A 22,722-nucleotide genomic window follows, 5' to 3' on the forward strand; every position below is an offset into this window, starting at 1 on the left:
ATATGCAGTGTAGAGGACATGTGAGAAAATAGTTTCAGTAGTTTTTGAGACTTTCATCCAAGTAGGCTCACGGGTCTATAACTTTCTCTTGTACAGTTTGCCCTCTCAAGACAGGTCTTGTTTGTATTCCGGTTAATCTCCAACTGCTGTAGGCCTATAATGTTGAAAACGACATGGATTTCCCCCACGATCGATCAGGTGGGTGTTTCATGAAACTTTTTGTCGGTGATTTACACCGACAACTGTTAAAAGCTACTGAAATCCTTGCGTCTGATTGGCTGATAGCAAATTTGTCGGTGAAAACCTCCGACGAACTCGTTGATGAAACGCCCCCCTGAAATACATAAATTCATGTTCTTATGGAAACTGGGGAAGCTTTCCTTTTTTATTAGCTCACCTGAGCCGAAGGCTCAAGTGAGCTATTGCGATCGCCCTTCGTCCGGCGTCCGTCGTGCGTCGTCCGTCGTCCGTCGTCCGTCGTGCGTAAACTTTTTACATTTTCATCTTCTTCTTGAGAACCCCATGACCGATTTTCACCAAACTTGGCAGATAGCATCCCTAGGGGGATAGGATCTCAATTTGTTCAAATGGGCACCATGGCTCACCTGAGGGGCGCCAGGGGGGCCCAAACCCCCTAAAATTAAGGAATCTTTAAAAATCTTCTTCTCTAGAACCAGAAGTGATACGGCTTAGTTAATACTATGAGTTAGTACATTGATGACTGTAGTTTCAAGTTTGTTCATGGGGGAATCAGGGGTGCCCCCCCCCCTTGGGACCCAGGGGAGGGGGCTAGGGAGGGGTCCTAATGGGGCCTAAAGTGTACATTTTCATCTTTACTTTGAGATCCCCATATCTGATTTTCACCAAACTTGGTAGGTATATAGCATCCCTAGGGGGATAGGATCTCAATTTGTTCAAATGGGCACCATGGCCCACCTGGGGCCCCCAGGGGGCCCAAACCCCCTAAAATTGAGGAATCTTTAAAAATATTCTCTAGAACCAGAAGTGACAGGGCTTAATAGATAATACTATGAGTTAGTACATTGATGACTGTAGTTTCAAGTTTGTTCATGGGATTGGCGGAATTATGGGTGCCCCCTCCCCTTTGGGACCCAGGAGAGGGGATGGGGATGGGTCCTATTGTGATGGGACCTGAATTGTACATGTTCATCTTCTTTTTGAAAACCTCATGATGAATTTTGACCAAACTTAGCAGGTAGCATCCCTAGAGGGATATAATCTCAATTCCTTCAAATGGGCACCATGTCCCTCTTGGGGGCCCCTGATCCCCCCCCCCCCACATTAAGGAATATTTAAAATCTTCTACTCTAGAACCAGAAATGGTAAAGCAAAGTTAATACCATGAGTTTGTCCATTGATGACTTTAGTTCCAAGTTTGTTCATTGCAGACCCAGGGCTGCCTGCCCCCCCCCCCCCTCCACCCTGGAATTGAGGAGGGGGGATCCATGCAGACCTAAGTTTCCAATGTTCTCAGGTATGAGTGTGCAAGAATGCATGGAAGGTGAAATTGCGATACTCAGGTGAGCGCATGACCCCCGGGTCTCTTGTTATTTTTTCAATCCTATCAGACAAAATTCATCAACTCGTTGTGAGGCAAAGACACTGCATAGTATAAAACATAACTGTTTACGAAAGACATACGTTTGCAGCATTGCTTTATTGCATTTAAAATTGCGCCATGTGAAGAAACACACGATTCAGGCAGAAATGTAGAACACCTATGTTGCTTTTCAGCCCGTTTAAGTCTGATCCTATACTGTATGTTTTCCTTTACCACCCCCACATCCTCCATGGTGAAAATATCAACTTGAAATGTTTAACTTCATAAAGTGGGGATTTGTGCCATTATTTAATTATGTACATCTCTGATCATAGAATAATTGTGATGAAAAGCAAGGTTCAGGCGTCTTTCTTCTACAGTTTTCCTTTATTTTCTGCAGTAGATCCTAATGCTGTCACATTCTGAATTACCACTCGTCCAGCCTTTTCCTTTGAGTTTGCTAAACTTGTGCTGGACTGAATGCAGTTCTCTACCATTAAGACATATTAAGCAATCACGCGCCACTCATTATTCAGGTGTCCTTTACTAAGTATACTACATAAGTTTCTGTGATATGGTTTGAATAATATCTCTTTCCTCACAGTTCTAGCTCTCTCTCTCTCTTTTATAAAAATATAATATTGTAGAGGAAACAGTCCCCAAATTGTCTTTCCCAGTGCCTCTCGAATTTGTCCCTTTCACAATGTTTGATAAAACACAAGCAAGCAAGCAAGCAAGCAAGCAAGCAAGCAAGCAAACAAGCAAGCAAACAAACAAACAAACAAACAACAAACATCACCCTCCCCCCCCCCCCAAAAAAAAAAGAAGAATTAAAAACCCACTCACAAACACTGAGCAGGCCTACCATCACCTGAATGTCATCGTTTCAACCGTCCCGGAAAGCGGAAAACATTAATCCATTGTGCTGGTATACCCACATCCTGTAATCGTAAGAGGTATTTGTGTTTTATTACTTTATTGTGCGGCTATACATTACTGTCATAAATTCTGTCAGTGTATAGGAGACGTCTGCTTCTGAGGTGGGTCAAAGGTTGATCTCGCTTTGCCCAACCCCAGTTGATAATAATTATGGTCATTCACTGACAGCATGACCAAAGCATGACCTATTTCAGTTTGAGCAGATTAATCGTGTGTATATATAACATATATATATATATATATATATATATATATATATATCTATCTATATATCTATTATATATATATATATATATATATATATATATATATATATATATATATATATATATTATATATATATATATTATATCTATAGTATACATATCTAATCAATAAATATTCATTATTCATTTATTCACATCTTTTAACAGGGAAATTCCTTTCAGTTCTGCTAAAATCTAGCAGACCTCCTTTTCAAGGAAGCCCTGTATGACAGTTCAGGTAGACTTTAAAGTAATTATTATAAAATCTAATTTATAAACAACGCCTAATTTTGGTATAGATTTAAGTAGCTAATATATGTAGTATATGTATACATGTATACATTATATACATAAAGAAGCAAAATTCATACACCTGGCAGTAAAATAATCAACTTAACAACCCCCCCCTATCGACAGTAGATATCATACATGAATTCACACCAAAACCATCACTAAAAATGACTGTGACATTGCGCTCCTCCGCAAGGTTGCTTATAGCGTCAACAGACTTTAGCTTATAAAATATGGCAGAGGTACCTTAGTGGCCATATAATCGATATATATTTATGTGCAGTTGCTTTTCTAGCACTGTTTTTTCTTATATTTCCTTTTTTTTTGCGTGAAAATGCAAAAAAAAAAAAAAAGAGAGAGAGAGAAAAAAATCCGCCGCTATTAAACTCCAAACTCTCAGCGCAGGCAAGCAAGCATACACAGAGACGTATACACACATAGACCTGTACTGAGCCTTGGAAATAATTATGTACAGTCAGAGCAAGAACCCCCAAATGCTTGCCAGAACAGTTGCAAACGAAGTAAAATTTTGAAATTCATAAACCTGGCAGTAAAATAATCTACTGAACACCTCCAAATTTATGTATAATTATAACAAAATAATCTTCCAAATATATTCGAAACAATGTTTCAAAGAAATCAATTCGTTCACAATTATCCAACAAGGCGATCAAATGACTTCCATTTGCCATTTCTGAGAACTTTGTTGGCTCAAAACACATTCCATCTACGATGGGCCAAAGTATTGGAATTCACTTCACAACAATATTACAACAGCTCAATCTCTGAACTCCTTTAAGAATAAATTAAAATCATTTTTATTGAAATCTTACAACATCCAACCGAGTTAGTTTCCCTTATCATCTTAGTCAAGTCATCATTCTTTTTTACATAAGTCCTCCTTATGATTATGTTCCTGTCTGTGTTCTGAATATAACGATGTGTCTATTCTCTTTTTCTCCTGCATTTTTGCCAACATATTTACATATAAAAAAATGTTTTGTATTATATTCAATCCAGCTTGTATTTCATCACTTATTTTACATTATGGAATCTAGATTGCTTGCCTCCACGATGGCACGTGCTGTAGTTTTTCCCCCTTTTTTCCCTTTTTTTCTCTTTTTTTCTCCTTTTTTTCCTTTTCTTTCTTTTTCCTTCCCAATCATCTTGATGTCAGTTGACATCGATTCGGTTTTTTTTTTTTGGATATTGCTGTCTTGTGTATTTTCTGAGGGTCCCATATCGTACAAGCTCTGCTTCTTAGTGGGACCCTCCATTTCCATCCTCATCCTTAGTTGACTTGTATTATACGCTTATGTATATATGAACAAAGATTTAATTGCATTTTTTTTTCATCTACTTCTCATTTTCATATGTACCTTGTCAAATTACATTCTGCAAGTATTACAAATATCCTGTACATATGCAATGTATATAATTTCTTTGTTTATTTGATGGAAGTGAAAATAAAGTTGAATCTTGAATCTTGAATCGATGTTATTCAAACGTGCACGCATCCTTAAAAGTGAATGTCTGATTGGGGGATGTTCGAGGAATGGAGAGAAAGTCACATTCTGTGTCCATCAAAGCATGGCCGTTTTCATCCCTTGCCTGGGAGTGTTCACACGCTATTGATACCTGTCTCTCGAAATTGTTCTTCTTTTCTTCAACCTTGAATTGGAGGCCAAGAGCGAGTAATTACCGGCATTCTATGAGATACCTGCATGATGGTTTTCAGTTTCCACTATTTATCTAATCTCGTCTTACATTGTCTTACCAGTACAGCCAGCGCTCAGCGAAAACAACTGACATAGGATATACAAGAAGGCTCCCCACGAAGCAAAATTAACACACACACACTCACACACACACACACACACACACACACACACACACACACACACACACACACACACACACACACACACACACACACACCCACCCACACACATATTCACACACACACGCACATAAATCATACAGTCAAGTATGGCATTCATGTTGCCCAGGGCAGCCTTATTGTTCATGCTTTTAACATTTTACCCAGGGCAGCCTTACATTCAATGCTGTTAATAATATTTTTACAGAGTGTCCTACCATTGTCATGAGCTTAACATTGTCAGATTCCCCGTTTTCTTCTTCGGCAATGAGGGACATTTCTGCTAAGTTATAGTGGCCAATTAAGGAGGAAAGACTTGGACAACATTGTGTAGTTATTATCATGATTAATTATCATGAGAATATCATTATCATGGTTAAAAAAAAAAACAAAAAAAAAACTGGTCGGGGAAAATTCTAACTAACGTCACTTGTGTCAGGAAGGAAATTGTTAGCCTCTAGCAGTGTCTAGTGTTACCGAAATCAAGACAGAATGAGAGAAAGAGACAGAGGTAGACGGAAGTGGGGAAAAAGTGAGAGAGAGAGAGGGAGAGAGAGAGGGAGCGAGAAGGTTAGGGAAAAAGGAATATAAAACGGAACGCTTAACGTTTGCCCATCAACTCTGTAATGAAAAGAATACCCCTATTTTTCTTTTCTTTTTTTTTTCGGTCACACAGGATAGGGTATGGTGAAACAGGGAGGTGAGAGAAAACTTTTAGGTTCACCTCCCTGGTGGAAAACATAAAGGGCCCTTCAACATCTTTCTGCAGAATTTCCTGAAAAAGGTGATCAAAATTTGTGTGAGGGAAGGCCCGTTTTTCCCAGTGGATCGCAAAAAAAAAAAAAAAAAAAAAAAAAAAAAAACGTGGCAGAGATTTTCAACTGCTTCTGGGATTGATTGTATGATCGGGGTGCCTGTTTGCAATTTTATTTAATACACGCACTGTTAGTTTGTAATGAAATGTAGCTTGGACTTATAATTGGATGATTAAAAGAGAGTTTGGTGAGGAAAAGATGATAATAGTAAATGCTGCTATTTTTCCTCGGGGGGGGGGGGGGGCAGTCGGTTTTTAGAAAAAAACAACAAAAAGAAAAGGGAATGCAGTCACACAATTTGGAATGAAAGTAATGAGGATGTCACTACCACGCATTCAATGCATTGTGAGGTATAATCGCCAACGTTTAATAGCAAAATTTCGTGACCGCCACATCCGTTTTAGGTTTACGTCGTTAGGAGTATGATATATTAGGCTCACACGTTCTGAGCTATGGGAAAGTCAATGCATGGCAGTATGATTACTTAAAGTGGCAAGTCCATATCATGTAGGTCCCTACATGCTTTCTTTGATATGTATAGGAGAAACTCAGACTAATAGGTAGAGGAAGGTTTATCAAAATAGGACATTTCAGGAAGCTATGTAATTTAAAGTTTCACCTGTTTTCACCGAGTACACACAAATCAGGTAAGGTCGTGACGTCATTACACTGCTTCACAACAATTCCAGTGGTTTTATACATTAGTATGATTAAAGGAAACCCAAACCCAAAGAGAAATGTGGACTGAGTGAAAGCAGCAACGTTAGTAAAGCACATCAGTGAAAGTTTTAGGAAAATCGGACAATTGATGCAAAAGTTATGAATTTTAAAATGTTGGTGTTGGAAATGCTGGATGAGGAAACTACTAGAGGTTATGGCGTATAGGTGGACAATAATATAAAGAAAATATAAAGAAAATTCTACAAAAATTCACTTTTCTAGCATAATGAAAGAGCACTTCGGACTAACCGCTTTCAGAAAGCAGGGGGAATAATTGCGACCCTTAACATATGTCAGTATGAAGTTGATGGAGTGTCTGATTTTCATGAAAAATGATTTTTTGTGAAATCCTTTAAGATCATGATTTCGACCGATGATATGGCGACTAATTATTTCCCTATCCTAGATAATAATCTAAAAAGGAGTCATTGTTAATTGCATTATTTAATGACTTGATGGGAAGTATACATCTTGTTCTGATTGACTATATTACACATTCAAAAGGAAAATTGACTGACTCATTCATTCATTCATTCATTCATTCATTTGTTTCCCTTTCATCTCTAGCAGGAAGGGATATAAATATCGTATATTTTTTTTTAATAGAAAATAAATGCATATGCATATAAGGACATTGAGTCTTATATGTAAAAAATGCAATTAATGAGGAAGGTTAAAACAATAACAAATTGTGTATATAGAATGCTAAAGATGGGGAAGAATGCTATGCTTGTATAGGGGTATGTATTCGACCACACATAATAAAACACGTAATAATTAATACGCTGTTCATATACATAATGATCGGAATTGCAAAATCGAATTACACCGAATTTTTTGAAGATTTGCGTACATTAGATAGAGATGATTACATCAATTCAACCTTTTCGAATGTGATCGTGCAACTAGTATCACTGATTTGTAAAAACAAGGAAAATTCTAAAATTCAACTATTCTCTTTAAAATCCCATTTCGATAAAACCTCTGCCATTACATACGTATGATGTCAGCCATATTAAAGCCATATTGAATTATAGTATAGTACAATGTACTTTGAATATACGGTACATTCACATGACATTCTCTCATACAAGTTATCTGATTTATAGTCCAATCGATTGCTCCGTGCAAAGGTTCCGTTAAATTGGGTAGCAAATTGGATGCGCATGCGCACTGAGTTTAAGAAGATAATGCTTCGCCCTTGTTCAGCAAGGTATAGCGTGATCCCTGTGTGTACGTGTCGATTAAACAGCAAAGTTCAATTTTTCAGCCCCATACCAAGTATTGATGAAACCTTAAATATAGGAAAATGATCTGAGGCAAGACCCATTGCTACAAGTCGTATCGTGTTCAGATAAAGTGTAAAAAAAAAACAAACAAACAAAAAAAAAACCTCAGTCTTTGGTTATTAATCTTGATGGTCGCCAGATGTTGTTAAAAAATAATGAAGTCCTTCCTTCACATACCCATGCTGCACGTTGATTTTAACATGAAGAATATTGGTGAACATGGTGAAGCAAAAATTTGACGCTGCCAAGATTTCGTGTAATCTGACAGCGGGCCGACTAATGTAATATAAAGATTTCCTCTATTATACGCTGTAATGATTCCGAAAACGTGGAAAAATCCACCACTCAGAATTCACCCATGCCTAATATTCTTTACAAACATTGATAATCAGTATAATCAATGTTAAGTATTGTTGAATATGCAAGGTGTGAACAATAGTTATAATAAAATCATTGAAAGAAATTTCAGTCTCTACCACGATGAACATCTTCCGTAATAATAAAATCATTTCTTGGATAAACCGTCTACAGTTATGGATTATCGAGAAAAATAGTGATAATTACCCATAAATATATTTTAGGCTCTATTGCAAAAAAAAAATATGGTAAGATGTTTTGTGATACACCTGACTTACACATAGGCCTATTCATCAAATGTGATATCTCGAACGTTTTCTTTTTTTGAAATCACTGTTCCCAATGGTAACTAATACCTTTAAGCACAACAGCGTCTGAGATTATCATCAATAAACAAACTTCGTGATTATCTTTAGGGTATGAATCTGCCGACAATTATTGCAATTATTCGTACGGATCCTGAAGTATTATTTTCCCTTTGAAATGCACGAACACTCCCATGATAGGAATAAAGAAACACACACTTATGCACACACACACACACACACACACACACACACACACACACACACACACACACACACACACACACACACACACACACACACACACACACACACACACACACACACACACACACACACACACACACACACACACACACACAAAGAGCTAACCCACACAGCTCTCATGGAGACAACATTGTGCTCTGTCTAGAGTGCAACTTCCCCTTTGCTTGGAACTCAACCTTGATGTTAATTATAGGTCAGTTGTAAGTCCGAAACCAACGCCTTGATATACCACCAAGTTAAAAAAACCCCAAAAACCAAAAAACAACAAACAAACAGCCAGTTCTTGATGGTTCCCCGATGAACTGAATTCTGGACCATAAGAAAGACAAAAAAGGGGGGAAGTTTGTTGAAGCTTTTCTGCAGTAACTGTGGCATAATTTACTACCATTCAACTTATACACTGGAATATGCAACAGTGGATGTATTGTTTTCTATTGATGGCACGATGATAATTTAGACCGACCACAAAAACCTACTTTCTGTTTCAATTAGGAGTATTCTAAGGTTAATGTCATTTAAATTTGAGGGTGGTACTGCCCCACAAACTTTGGGAATCCCAATTTTACGAATAAGGAGTCAAACGTCATCAACCAGCATTTTTTTTTTCTTGTTAGACCACTACGATCAGCGCTACATGTCATAGTTTCCTTCCATCATTTCTACCTTTCAACGACACCACTTCCCCCTTCTTCTTCTATCCGGCAAGGTGTCACTTCATTTCTCACATGTTCTTGCCTATTTATTTCAAGAACAGAACAGGTGCGTTTACAAGCGTTACTAAAGCTTAAGCCCCTCTATACGTTCTGCTGCTATATTTCGCGAGTGATCAGAAAGAAATTAATTAATCAAATTGTATCTAAAACCAACGTGATCATTTACATAAATATATATATATATATATATATATATATATATATATATATATATATATATATATATATATTAAGATATATATATATATATATCTTAATAATAATAATATATATATATATATATATATATATACATTTTCCCTGCAAAGTAGTACGCAAAGACACGTAGACGCACAAGCACACACACACACGCACACACACACACACACACACACGCACGCACGTACGCACGCACAACTGCATCCACATGTCAGTATGGAATAAACTACTAAATGTGTAGAATCAACTTCATCATCCTGTAACAAAAAGTCTATTTGTTTATCTATTGCATATGAGTCAGTTGTATGAACAATACATTTATTCACCGCCTTTCTCCTTGATCCCGTCCGCTCCAAACTGTCAGAACGCAAGCTAATCCCACACTGTTTCTCTTTCTTTTTTTTTAGACTATGTGTAATTACGCCACAACCTTCATCAATATTCCCTCCCTTCATTGTTGGATAGTATTATCTATTATCAATATTTTTTTTCCATCAAGTAAAAAAAAAAACTAAATGCAATGTGTTCGTCAGTATTAATTTTGTTAATATTCTCTTCCCTGCATTTACATTTGTCCTGCTGCCATTATCATATTTTATTATTCATTTGTAACTTGTTTTTTAATTGCTTTGTACGTACACCCAACAGTATTGCTTTGTTAGACAAATTTACAATAGTGGGATATATACATATATATATATATATATATATATATATATATATATATATATATATATATATACATGCGTGTGTGTGTGTGTGTGTGTGTGTTTGTGTGGTTAAAGTGTGTCTAAAATTTTTGATTACATTTCCGATTGTATGTCCGACTACAATTGACCTGGTAGGCCTACTATGTTCTTCCTGATCGTTGGACATTTCTTCTTTAAAAAAAAAAAACAACAACAACAATACAGTAAATGCTTTATCGAATCATTTAGGAGTTAGTAAATACAGGAGAGAAGTGTGATATAATCAACTTTATTTCAAATTATAAGTTCCGAACCTGTACATGCGTAAATAGAACTATATAACTTTATATGCAATGTCATATTTCGTACTTCATATACATATGAAAATAATCTTGATAAAATTCTCCCATGATAAATTAATAGATCTGATATGTTGTATTTACACATATAGTCACATAACGGAAAACACATGCATGTTTTGCACATTTACCCTTGGAAATGAATGGATAAAAAGAAGCAAGGTATTAACTGCTTTAGATGCATTGAATCAATAAAACTACAGGAACCATATGAATTAAACAAATACATGCATGATTCTGAAAAATGTACACAGAATGTATTGAAAGTTCCAGAATATGAGGTAAACCGTTGAAAGGAAAGTGCCTTATTTTCATTTTGTATGTTTGTCTCCTTGTATTTTGGCAGCTAGTTTCATCTCGAGTGTCAATGATCAATTCAAATTAGTTATGCGCATTATAACATCTATAACAAATCATTTATCCTCTATTCTACTTCAGAAAATGGTTATACGTGTGTGTGTCTAGGAACCTACCTCCTTTTGCTTATGTCTGTGTCTTCCCATGTGTTACAAAAGAAACAATATTTTGATGCCACAGTGTACCCGAAATCCCAACAAAAGCTGCATCTATAAGACGGAGGCTGCCGATTTTTTTTTTTCGTAATCAATGAAAATTTAGAATAAGGCATTGAATGGACTGTCAAATTGAATGAAAAAAAAAAGAAAGAATGAAAACAAATCGGATGAGTTCATGTCATAGTGAATTAAGTGATACTTTGATATCAATAGGAAAAAAATGAATACAAAGTACTTGAAAATGTCTTATGGAAAAATGAATGTAGGGCATGACAAGCGAGATTTTCTTTTTTTTTCAGTACGATTGAATATGCCTAGGACAAGAGTCAAGTGTGCACAGCCACTCCAAATTTTTTACACGCTTATTACAATGCAGCCCCTCGAAAACGGAAGAGAAAGGGTAACATTCCGAAGAATGTAGTTAATGTATAGCGATATCTAGATCGTCACTCGAGTATGACCCTCCCCCATAATCAGGGCCGCTCCTCGATAATCAGCAGTGTGAACTTCGATGTGAACCCTTAGTGAATGATGTGACAATCCTTCAATGTCCTTGTTCTACACAGACCTATCCCCCAGTGATCTAGGCCTACTCCCTTCGATGATCTTGTATTAATGCTCTAAACGTCTTACAGAGATCATTCAGATAAGATGAGAATTACCACTTTTACATGCTTTATGCATTCTTTCATGCAAAACGAGGAGCTAGAAATGTACACGTGATTACGTTCAAATCACGCATTATTATTATTTTGCGGAGAGTTCTCGTACAGAAGCACATCAGATGGCGGGGAAGACTTGTTTGGGGCCGTTCCATTCTCTAATACCGTATGTAAACCCTTCTTCACGTTCCTTTTTATATCCAAGGCAGTGTGACACATAGCGAACCCCCTCTATCGTTCGGTCACGATTGCGATGTTGGTGTCCATAGACATGTAAGCATGCTCCCACCTTGCGTACCTGGGCGTCCAACCCCTGGCAACCCGCATAGCGCGTGAAGTTGAACCCTTTCATCGAACCCTGTCGCTTTGGTAAGAGCAGAGGTTTTCCAAGATGACGCCTTTCGTGAACGATGCAGCGGTCGTCCTCTATGCTTGATTTCACCAGTTCCTTACGCGGGAGGAAGTGGCTGAAGGTGATGACCGGTGCGTCGTATATCGTCTGCGTACGGGCGTGGTTCAGCTTACAGAAGAACTTGGCACGCGGCATACCAAGGTCCATGGGCCATACACAGTTATGGTTGTCCATCCAGAGTTGGTTACACAATTTGACGTCTTCCCTCAGATGGCTAGCTGTGATGTGGAGCGAGTCCATCTTGTCGTCTTCCGGTGTTGCGTACCTACAGATGAGCAGATATGAGTGAACCTTGATGATTTGACATCCAGATACAGGTCGAGTCTCGGTGTGAACTTTTTTTTTTGATGGGCCTACATGTACTATTTGCCTGAATCGGTTAATAACTCTTTAATGTATGTCCATGGTTTCCTATCATGGCTATCATCCAAACACTTAATAATAGTTACGCTGATGAAGGGTATTTCAATTCTGTTGCAACAATTTACCTTTTCGTAAATGTGCAAATCAAATTTCTGCCACATGGAAAAGTAGTTAAATTTTAACACGAAATATTTGACGAAATCATATTCATGCTGTACATGAAATTGATAGTGGTATACTTGTGTTCGAGTTGTGGGAAAGTTTAAAATTTGAAAATAAAACTGGAGCACCTCTACGTGGTGGCATGACAATTTCTCTGGTCTTTTTTCCTCCAAGGACTTATGTGGAGTTAGGGTTAAGGTGTGATAGTGTTTAAGGTTTAGTTTGACGTGAGGAATAGGATCAGGGTTAGGGTTATGTTTGTGAGTAGAGTTTATGTTTAGCTTAGTGTGCAGATATTTCACGGGGGCAATTGTCGCAGGAGCAAATGTCATGGAATCCCTCAGAGTACAAGCATTCCTTGTGTGCAGATGCGGCAAGGTAGATATTAGACTTTCTGCACTTATCTATTTTATTACCATTTCTTACTCGCAGGAGGTGGGTATGATATTGGAGACTATCCGAGGATAACTGGGAGCTTTGGAGGTTGATGATTATAGAAGATGTCGGATTATGGCTGATTTTTCCTTTATGACTATTCATGAATTATTTGCGCTTTAATAGTTAATGATAAAGATTTAACCGCATCGTATCATGGAAAAGGGCACCAAGGAAAGCTGTTTGAAAATTCGTTTTCTCTGAACGGATCAGTTATGTTGAAAAACAGGAATGCATGTGTCAAAAACCCGTTGCACGACACTGCATTACAATCCCATTCTATTCAGTTCATATGAAATTTGTTTTCATTTTCTACAAAAACATATTAACAGAGGCCTGCATTTCACTTTCTTTTATAACAAAGAATAATGCCAACAGTACAGTGTGAACTGAACAGAATAAGCAATTAGCGAGATGTAATAATGAAATGAAAGATCAAAGTGAATGTACGATAAACCAAAGGGACCCACTGAAAAGACAATTAAGTTTGCAGTACGTATGTCACTTTGGAGAGGAAAATCAACATAAAAATACTGCCTGTAAATGCTTCTAAGCAATGATAATGGTGGACAAGCTATTTGAGACACTTCTTTCTGTCTGAACCTTTGCAGTTTAAAACCAAAGGTAGGTCCAAATGCAATTTGTTGATTTTGTTATGGTTTAATAATCTTAGCAGACGTGGCTGATTATAAGGCGTAGTCTGCAATTTTGGAGAGAGATTTGACGGAAAATTGGCGTACCGAAGTGAGAGTTTGTAGCGCGGTAGAAGGGCTTTATACATTCTACAACCAACAGAAAATTATCTCTGACGACGTCATGCAAATAGGAATGAAGATAATCTTAAGGGGATTGGTCGGGAAATAGGATCTTCCCACTGACATACTGGAAGACACTTGTCTCTATTATTGGAGTAGAAGTGGCGATTGAGGTCGTGAATGCTATGCGTATTTCACGTCCTAATTTGTTCTTCCGAGAATTTGAATAAAAAGTGTTTTGCTTGTTTTCGTCGTCAATAGGGCTCTGCCCGAAAACGTATTTTGCAATAAAGTACTCCGAAAAAAGAGTGTAGCTACTGTATATAATATATATATATATATATATATATATATATATATATATATATATATATATATTGGATGAGTTTACAGAAGCCAAAACAGCATGACACAAGACAACCAAGATAGCAGTGACGTATCGAATCTCGTCAAACCAAATCCTCAATAAAGCAAATATTCGCCAATTTAGCAATATCAATGGAAACCTTTGTCAGGCTGCGGATTATCTGATTGGCAACCATTTTTCCCCATCAGTCCTCGTGCTAATGTGCTAAACCTTGCGAAACAAAGTCAAGTCCTTGATAGGAAAGATAACTTTAAAGAAATAAAAAATGTTCCTCCAGCTTCTCTTGTAAATAGAACGTAATGGCATATAGCAAACCACACGTACACATCATGCATATACTTATATATGATTTTATATATATATATATATATATATATATATATATATATATATATATGTGTGTATATATGCAGGAGAAATGTTAAAATGATTTACATAGTGCCTCAAAAAGAGGACTGTACTTTTACCATACGAAATCAGGTGTCACGAAAGGAACATAAATTGATGTTTGGACACTGTCCAACAAACTCACCAGGAAAACAGGGGAACGATCCAAACGTCCTCCCCGTCAATAGTGGCCTCTTTCCCTGGATCCGTCCGTACCCCTAATGTCTCGCACAACTCGAGAATCTTGTAGAATTTCTCCACGGACGTCTCCTGCGGCTGACTGCTATTCCTGTTCTTTACCCACAGCTCGTGGTTTCCTGTTGGCGATAAAACATTCAATTGATAAAAAATGTCATAAACGATAAGGAAACCTTTTTTCTTTGATAGTTACAGCTGCAGTTAGTTTTATTTGATTCTGCTCTTGCCCGGATTCATCATACACCAGCCAATCAGATTACAGGTAAACCTTGTCTAACTTTTTTTTTTTCTCGTCATAGTTTTTTTTTTCTTCTATAATTTTTAGAACACAATTGTCAATGTCGAATTTAGGTGTTCGGGGAAATCTTTATGCTGGTATTGTCTTTCCAAAGATACTGCATATTTGCTGCTTTGCTGTGACTGGTGTTTATAGACAGCAACGGCTAAGTTTCTTGGGGGTAAGGTACCTTTCTCATCACCTGATTCTGTGGTATCTGCCTCTTTACCGCTGAGCAATGGGGAGAAGGCAGCTAATGTTTGCCCAAGTCAAAACCAGACCACTGCGGAATACTCTTCGTGCGCACGTAGTCGAAATAAGAAGATTACAAGCACACTGCCCTGGTTGTCAGCAGTGACGTACGAAACTAACTTGACGTTCATAGAAAATCTTTCTTCAAACCCATGCGATCGAAGCACGTATGTCTTACATTATTATCAAGACCGAATACTGCGCAAATTGCTCTTCTTTGCTCCTTATAAAAGGAAAGAGAGAGAGCGAGAGAGGGAGGGGGGGGGGGGTAAATTATTATGATAGATATACTTCATTCGGCAGTTACCAAAATAAGGGCTGTGTCATCGAAATATTATAAAGTGCAATGAAGTCATACGATATACATTTTCTTTAGTTGCAGTTTAATGCATTTAGCAACTATTTGAAAACAACAAATTGTCATGAAATCTCGAGCACAGAATTACTATACTTGTATGCTTTGTATCACATTCATTTTTTTTTTCGTTAAATAGAAATTAAGTAATTGAATTGAAAGTAACTAAAGTGAGAGTAATGAACTTGTCCTTGATCGAAAATGAACTTTTGAATGTGGGGAATAAAGAACTGCAGAAGACGAACGAGGCATTCCTCATATTTGCTGTTTTATTCTCGAATTGAATATGCGCTTATGATGGGTGCCAAGCAAGAACTAGTTTGCCATATCAGAGACACAGGGGGTGTGTAGTCATTATTGGCTGTATGATACACTCTAAGAAAAAAAGGTTCTCAAATGGTTCTCGTCGGCTCCAAAATGGTTCTCTATCAGATGGTTCTCGCAAAATGGTTCCGATGAGCACCTATAAATGGTTCCCAAACCAAAATGATACCATTTGCTAGTATGCGACCCAGTCCCCGAGTGTACTCCTGCAGGTCAAACAATATCTTTAGGTCCACTTTCATTTTTCCCCTGCTGTATATTCGAATGGCAGATGTAAGAATCATCAAAAATGTGGTATTGGTACAAAAACATTGTATGTGTTTCTACTGCTGTGATAACAAAAATTACACATTGTTTTTATCGTAGACTAATGACTTCTCTTGGCTGCGTGCCAACTGACAGCTGCCACCGCCATCCAATTTTAGCGCTCGATCAGATATGCGTACGCGTAAACGTACACATACTAGTACTGCACTGCACATTGCACCACCGCATGGTAGATCGTGCCGCGCCAGCAGTTACACACACACGATTAAAACATGTGTGTGTAACCGGCGCGGCACGCGCCGCGGCTATGTAGCCCTGTGCTGTCAGCTGCCTGTCTGTGCAAGCCTATGGATGCAAACCTACCTGTCCACCACTGCACATAGCACATCACAGCGGACAGAGTGCCAATGCAATACCATTCATGCAGCAGCAGCCGTCTTTTCTAGTGTGGACACTACTACACAGTAAGCCTATGCATCACACCCATAACGAACGGCACCCGGTAACTCTATAGGCCTAAAAGTTAGACATTAATTTTGTCAAAGTGGACTGGAAACGTGTCACTGTCAATTCCATTTTCGCCATGGCAGTCATCACAATTTAGGAGAATAGGTAAGACTTTTAGTTTTAAATGTGGTTGTATCTCATTTTAGATGACATTCGTTGGTACAAAATCAAGTTAGATTCATCACTCAGTTTTTTCAGTCAGTGATTAATCTTTAAGTCGGTTAGATCCTAAGTAATGTTAGATCTAATTTGATCGAAGCTGCTGTCTTGTGTAATGTTTACCAGGTACAGTAGATCCAGATCTAACAATAGGCCCTAATATGTTAGGCCTATAAACACTTTACAATTAGAAACTTGGCATAGCAATGAGCTAGCCCGAACAGACGCCGTGCGGAGCATGGCTGTCACGTTTTTACAGTGACTGGGCCGGGCTAAGTTACTTAGCTAGGCCTGCATGTAACGTTTATGCCTATTAAAAGTAGAGTCTTCTAAAGACTCCAAAACACAGCCCGAACACCGAACGCGAAGATTTAACTGTGTACAAGGAGCGCCCTGGGGTGAGGCCTAGAAAATTGTTCTATAGACCTTCTAATTATAAAGTTATAACTGTGCTAGTGAGTTAGTGTTAGTGTTAGGTCTGTCTACAGCCCAGTAAACCTAACAAGTTAAGTCAAAATCTCTTCAGTATGTTTTCAGGCTTGTTTTTAAGTAAGGAGTCACGTCATCTAATGCCATCTTCTGTTTATCGAATTATGGCAATGACTTTGTTTTATTAACGCGGTGTAGGTCTATTGTATCTTTCAATTCATATGTCAGGGATGTGGACACACCAACATGCACAGAAACCAGGGAACAAGTAACTCCGGCCGGGACGACAAGGTAGACTCTACATTGATCAGAGAGACAGCCCATGACAGACCGTTGACAACATCGGCCAGAACCGTAGGCTTAACACTAGTCAAGAATGAGCAGCTTTTATATAGGGCGGCTACAAGAATTCATCGATCAGAATAAGAGCCCGGGATAGCCCATTTACAGCATCAGCCAGAACCCTGGGCTAGTCGAGAATGAGCTGTGTGGCCAAGACAATACATCGGTCAGAATGACAGCCCGTGATTCATAGCCCGTTGACAGCATCAGACAGAACCCTGGGCTAGTCAAGAATAAGCTGGGTGACCAAAAGAATACATCGAGCAGAATGACAATTTCAGCCCGGATAGCCCGTTGACAGCATCGACCAGAAACCTACGCTAGCCAAGAATGAGCTGAGTCAAAGAGAAAACACTGATGCTGCCAGAGAAAACCTTTGAGAAATATGTAGATACACTGTAGGGTAGGTAAGTCCATTTGCATTGACTTATCTATTTTATAGCTGCTCTTTCAGAATCTGCCGTCAACCAAGAATTCATGTCAGGCGACTTTTTGTTGGTTTGTGTGATAGAGGGTCACATATGAATAGACCTTATGCATATGACGTCACACGGTCTGACAAACTGAAGGGCGCCCTCCCTCAGAGGGCAAGCGATGCGTTGCTGGAGCATGCATGCTTTTACACGCGAGGCAATGGGCATTTACACACAACATCGGTGTTTCTTTTACTGTCTTTTCTCTTGCATGTAATCCACAGCCCTAGATCGGGAAATTTAAGCTTGTATAGCAAAATCAACATTTGAGGAATGCATTGCACTCACCAGGTTAATAATATATCCAACATTTTGGCACAATTTCATGAAAACCAGCTGTCGTAACAGCTCATCAACCTACGAATCCGTTAGCCAATCACATGCGAGGTAGATTTCTACGTGTTTTTTAGTAAAACACGTACTTCGCATGTGATTGGCTAATGAAATTCAAAATGGCGACATACATTCAGTGAACGGCGATGTTGCGCTATGGATGCAAATTTCTGCGATATAACCTAGGAATTCTCTAGTTACTGTGAGTATTTCGATTGCACAATGTGAGAAAATTACCCAAATATTGCTGCATAATGTGTCATGTCATGTCAAACTCGTCTGATGGTAAAAAAAACTGCCACTGGCCTGGGGACTAGCGGCGAGTAAGGCGATCGCCGCTAGCGCGCATAAGAAAAGCACACAGCTAGCTGCACGCGCGCATTGTCAAGGACTTCGCTTGCCCTCTAAGATGGCGTCGCGAGAGGTTGTCAAGCGAGTGATGACGTCAATGCATAAGGTCTATTGTTATGATCCCAGTACAGTATTTGCAACTTACAATGTACCAGTGATAATGTTTCATTATAATTTGCATTTAACAGCTTTGTATCAACTGTATTGGGGGGGGGGGGGGGGGGGTAGACGTAATGAGATCAGACCAGATGCCAATCTGAGAAGTGAAGTCATTCGTAGTTTTAAACTTTAAAAGCACAAACGGAAAATGCTCTTTATACTTCTCCAGTCATTGTGTGGTCGATTTCTGCACACTTTTAAAGTTTGCACCTAGACTGGTAAAACTTATTGCATTTATACCCACGCAGGAATTACGTATTGTGTAGAGAATTGAAGATTATGTAATTTATTTCAAAGCACTGATGCACCTCTTGTCACCAGTTTATATTGTTTTTGCAGAAATACAAAATGTACATGTACGTGGTGGTGGTGTTTAAAAGACTGTTGCCAAATTTGGTGAACAAAATTAAAGGACAAGTTCACCTTCATAAACATAAGGATTGAGAGAATGCAACAATATTAGTAGAACACGTCCGTGCAAATTTGAGGAAAATTGGACAATCGATGCAAAAGTTATGAATTTTTAAATTTTTTGTGTTGGAAGCGCTGGATGAGGAGACTACTACAGCTTGTGAGTCATATGCGTACAATAGTATAAAGAAAATGTAAAGAAAATTCAACATATTTTCACTTTTTTTGCATAATAAAAGAGCACTTGACTTGCCTCTTTCTAAAGGCAGGCGGAATAATATTACCCATAACATTTGTCGGTAACAAGTCGGACGAATGTGTACTTTTTTCAAAAGATGAAATTTTGTGAAATTCTCTTTATATTTTCCTTATATTGTTGTACGCATGTGACATCTAAGTTATTCACACACTGCAGTAGTCTTCTCATCCAGCGGTTACTGCACAAAAACTTCAAAAATTCATAACTTTTGAACGGATTGTCCGATTTTCCTCAAACTTTCAATGATGTGTTCTACTAATATTGCTACATTCTCTCAATCCTTATGTTTATGAAGGTGAACTTGTCCTTTAAATGCTAACAACATATTGTCATAGGTTATAGGACAGCAAATTCAAACCTCAGCTTTAGACCTGCATTGTATATAGTTTACTCTAATGAATTTATGGCTCTACTTTTGAAAAAGTGTAAACTTTTATTGATTCCCAGTGTTATATATTTTGATCATGGTTGAGGAATTTTGTTAATTCATGCTTGTGAAACGGTGTGGTATCCTAGCTCTTTTCCCTTGGGATTCTTGTTATCCTTCACATTATAAAACAATGTGTTCTTTTTTCTTGTGTGTGTTTGTTTGTTTGTTTTTTTTTCGTAGGACAAGCTGTAAATTGTCAGAGGTCATGATTAACCTGAATTTATACTCTTCTTGTATTAGCAGTTGTATAGATCTGTCTATGGTGCTTCCAAATTGCAGGAAAAAAAAAGAAAAAAGGTCACTCGTATACAAACAAAAATAAGTTAATTCAAGTACTCGACGTCATAAATGTAAAGTGAAGTGAAGTGAAGAAGTGTAGAGCTTATCCTCTCCTAAATATACCAGCAATATAATGTATGTTTTCTGTGACAATACCAAAGTTCCTGTTTAATGGAATTGTTTTCCTGCCCTTTGTAGTTGCTTTTAGGACAAATATGCTTAAAAAGAAAAAAAAAAAAACCAACGCCAAACAAACTAGCAAATATGCGGAAAACGTTCCTCATACTACTTAAGTAATGTACTTGACTTCTGCATATCTGAAGACTGACACAATTACTGTATCTCATCCATGCAGGAATTATTTCATAGAGTATTAGAAATTTTGTTATGTATTTCAAAAGCCTGATGCACCTCTTACTATTTCATATTATCATCTGTACAGAGATGTGTGATGGTGTTTCAAGAACTGCTCGGTACACAAATGACGAATATTGTGGGGAAAAAATAGTGAACAAATGAAAATATTTTGTAAAGAATATTTGACAGATTATAACATGACAAATGCAAACCTCACCTTTGGATTGTAAAAGTTAGGTGAATAAATACATTTCTGCGAATTTGTGAAAGAGCAAATTTCTATGGTTTTCAGTTATTGAGTAATGTTTCATGAAAATATATCAGTGAATTTCATGTACATGTATTCATGCTTGTGAAACTGTGTGTGCATGAGTGTGTTACCCTTGCTTTTTTTTTTCCAGTGTCAACGATAATGCATGGCATGCTCATGTATTGCTATAATTGTATATTTTGTACGTATGTTTGACTGATGAGTTTTGACAAATTAGTTTTTGATGCACATTTTCAATGCAGATACATACAGGTGTATACTTAAATGTCTTTAAGAATGGTGCCAGTGAAGCACCTTACCAGCACTGCATGTGAAACACACCAAAAATACACAGACATCAATTCACATACTACATTCTAAGGGGGGAAAAAAAGGTTCTTTTGAGAACCATTAAATGGTTCTCAGCACTGTCACAATAGCGACACCTTTTTTGGAGCCTGTGAGAACCTTTTTAAATGGTGCCTGTCAGCACCTTTTAACATTGGTGCCCATTAGAACCTTTTCCAATGAAATGGTTCTCATGAGCACCTTTTTTAAAAGAGTCAAAAAGGTGCCCATCTTTAGTCAAAAAGGTGCCCATGGGCACCTTTCAAATGGTACTCACGAGCACCATTTCATCGGGAAAAAGGTTCTAATGGGCACCTTTTGCAAAAGGTGCCGACAAGCACCATTTAGAAAAGGTTCTCACGAGCACCAAAAAGGGTGTCGCTATTGTGACAGTGCTGAGAACCATTTAATGGTGCTCAAAAGAACCTTTTTTTCTTAGAGTGTAGAGTAATCATTGCTAATTTTGTGATATACTGTTTATGCGTTGTCCTTTTCAGGAAAAAGCTGATGATTTGAATATGACAGTATCATTGTTGTACAACTTTTGTTGTACAACTGATTGTACGAATAATGATAATTTAGGAAATCAGGGAATGCGATATTTACCTGGTACAAAGTAGACAGTTTTGAACTTCTTCGTGAGAGTGATGAGGGTCGATTTTAGGAGGGGTAGTTTGTCCGTGACGTCACCGGCTAGCAGGAGGACATCATTCTGGTACTCGTGGAAGGATAGTTGCTCAAGCCAAATCAGGTTGTCCGGATGGTCGACGTGGAGGTCGGAGATTGCAAAGATGCGAGCCATTTCGATGACGATGACGATGATGAGGATGATGATGACGAAAAAGACAACGTTGCAGAATTCCTGACTATTAATTTGAGGTGTCTGCTACGATGATAGCCTGACCCGATGCACCAATGTTATGGTAGAAGGGTAAAGATGATGAGAAAAAATAAAACCCATGAAATGTATCCCCGACTCTCTGGAGTGAGAGAGAGAGACCTGCGATTTTGGTTCCTACCTCGACGGTGGTCAGAAGGAAACAAAATCCAGGAGATAGGAAATTGGGCGTTGGCACCCTACACCACCAGCAACATTCAAAAGTCTTTCCACTACCAGCTTATCTTTATTGCGACTAAAAAACAGAAGCCAACATAAAAAAAAAAAAAAAAAAAGAATGAAATGACAACCAGAGAGCTGTCAAAACTTGCGGGTATGATAGCGCAGGGACTCTAGGCAGCGCATGCGAGTCGAAGAATACCTCTGGGTTTTTTTTTTT

At 38.0% G+C, this 22,722-nt stretch overlaps 1 protein-coding gene across 1 annotated transcript; it reads right to left on the bottom strand.

The window, feature by feature from the left end:
- Positions 1-11,922: 11,922 nt before the first annotated feature.
- On the bottom strand, positions 11,923-22,247 carry LOC140242100 (acyl-carrier-protein phosphodiesterase PptH-like). Its single transcript, XM_072321860.1, has 3 exons — positions 22,052-22,247; positions 14,831-15,002; positions 11,923-12,481 (listed from the first exon to the last, which is right to left on the bottom strand). The coding sequence occupies exons 1-3, from the start codon at positions 22,245-22,247 to the stop codon at positions 11,923-11,925; spliced, it is 927 nt and encodes a 308-aa protein (XP_072177961.1).
- Positions 22,248-22,722: the final 475 nt, after the last annotated feature.

The sequence above is a fragment of the Diadema setosum genome, chromosome 18, assembly GCF_964275005.1.
Source record: "Diadema setosum chromosome 18, eeDiaSeto1, whole genome shotgun sequence".
NCBI classification, from domain to species: Eukaryota; Metazoa; Echinodermata; class Echinoidea; order Diadematoida; family Diadematidae; genus Diadema; species Diadema setosum.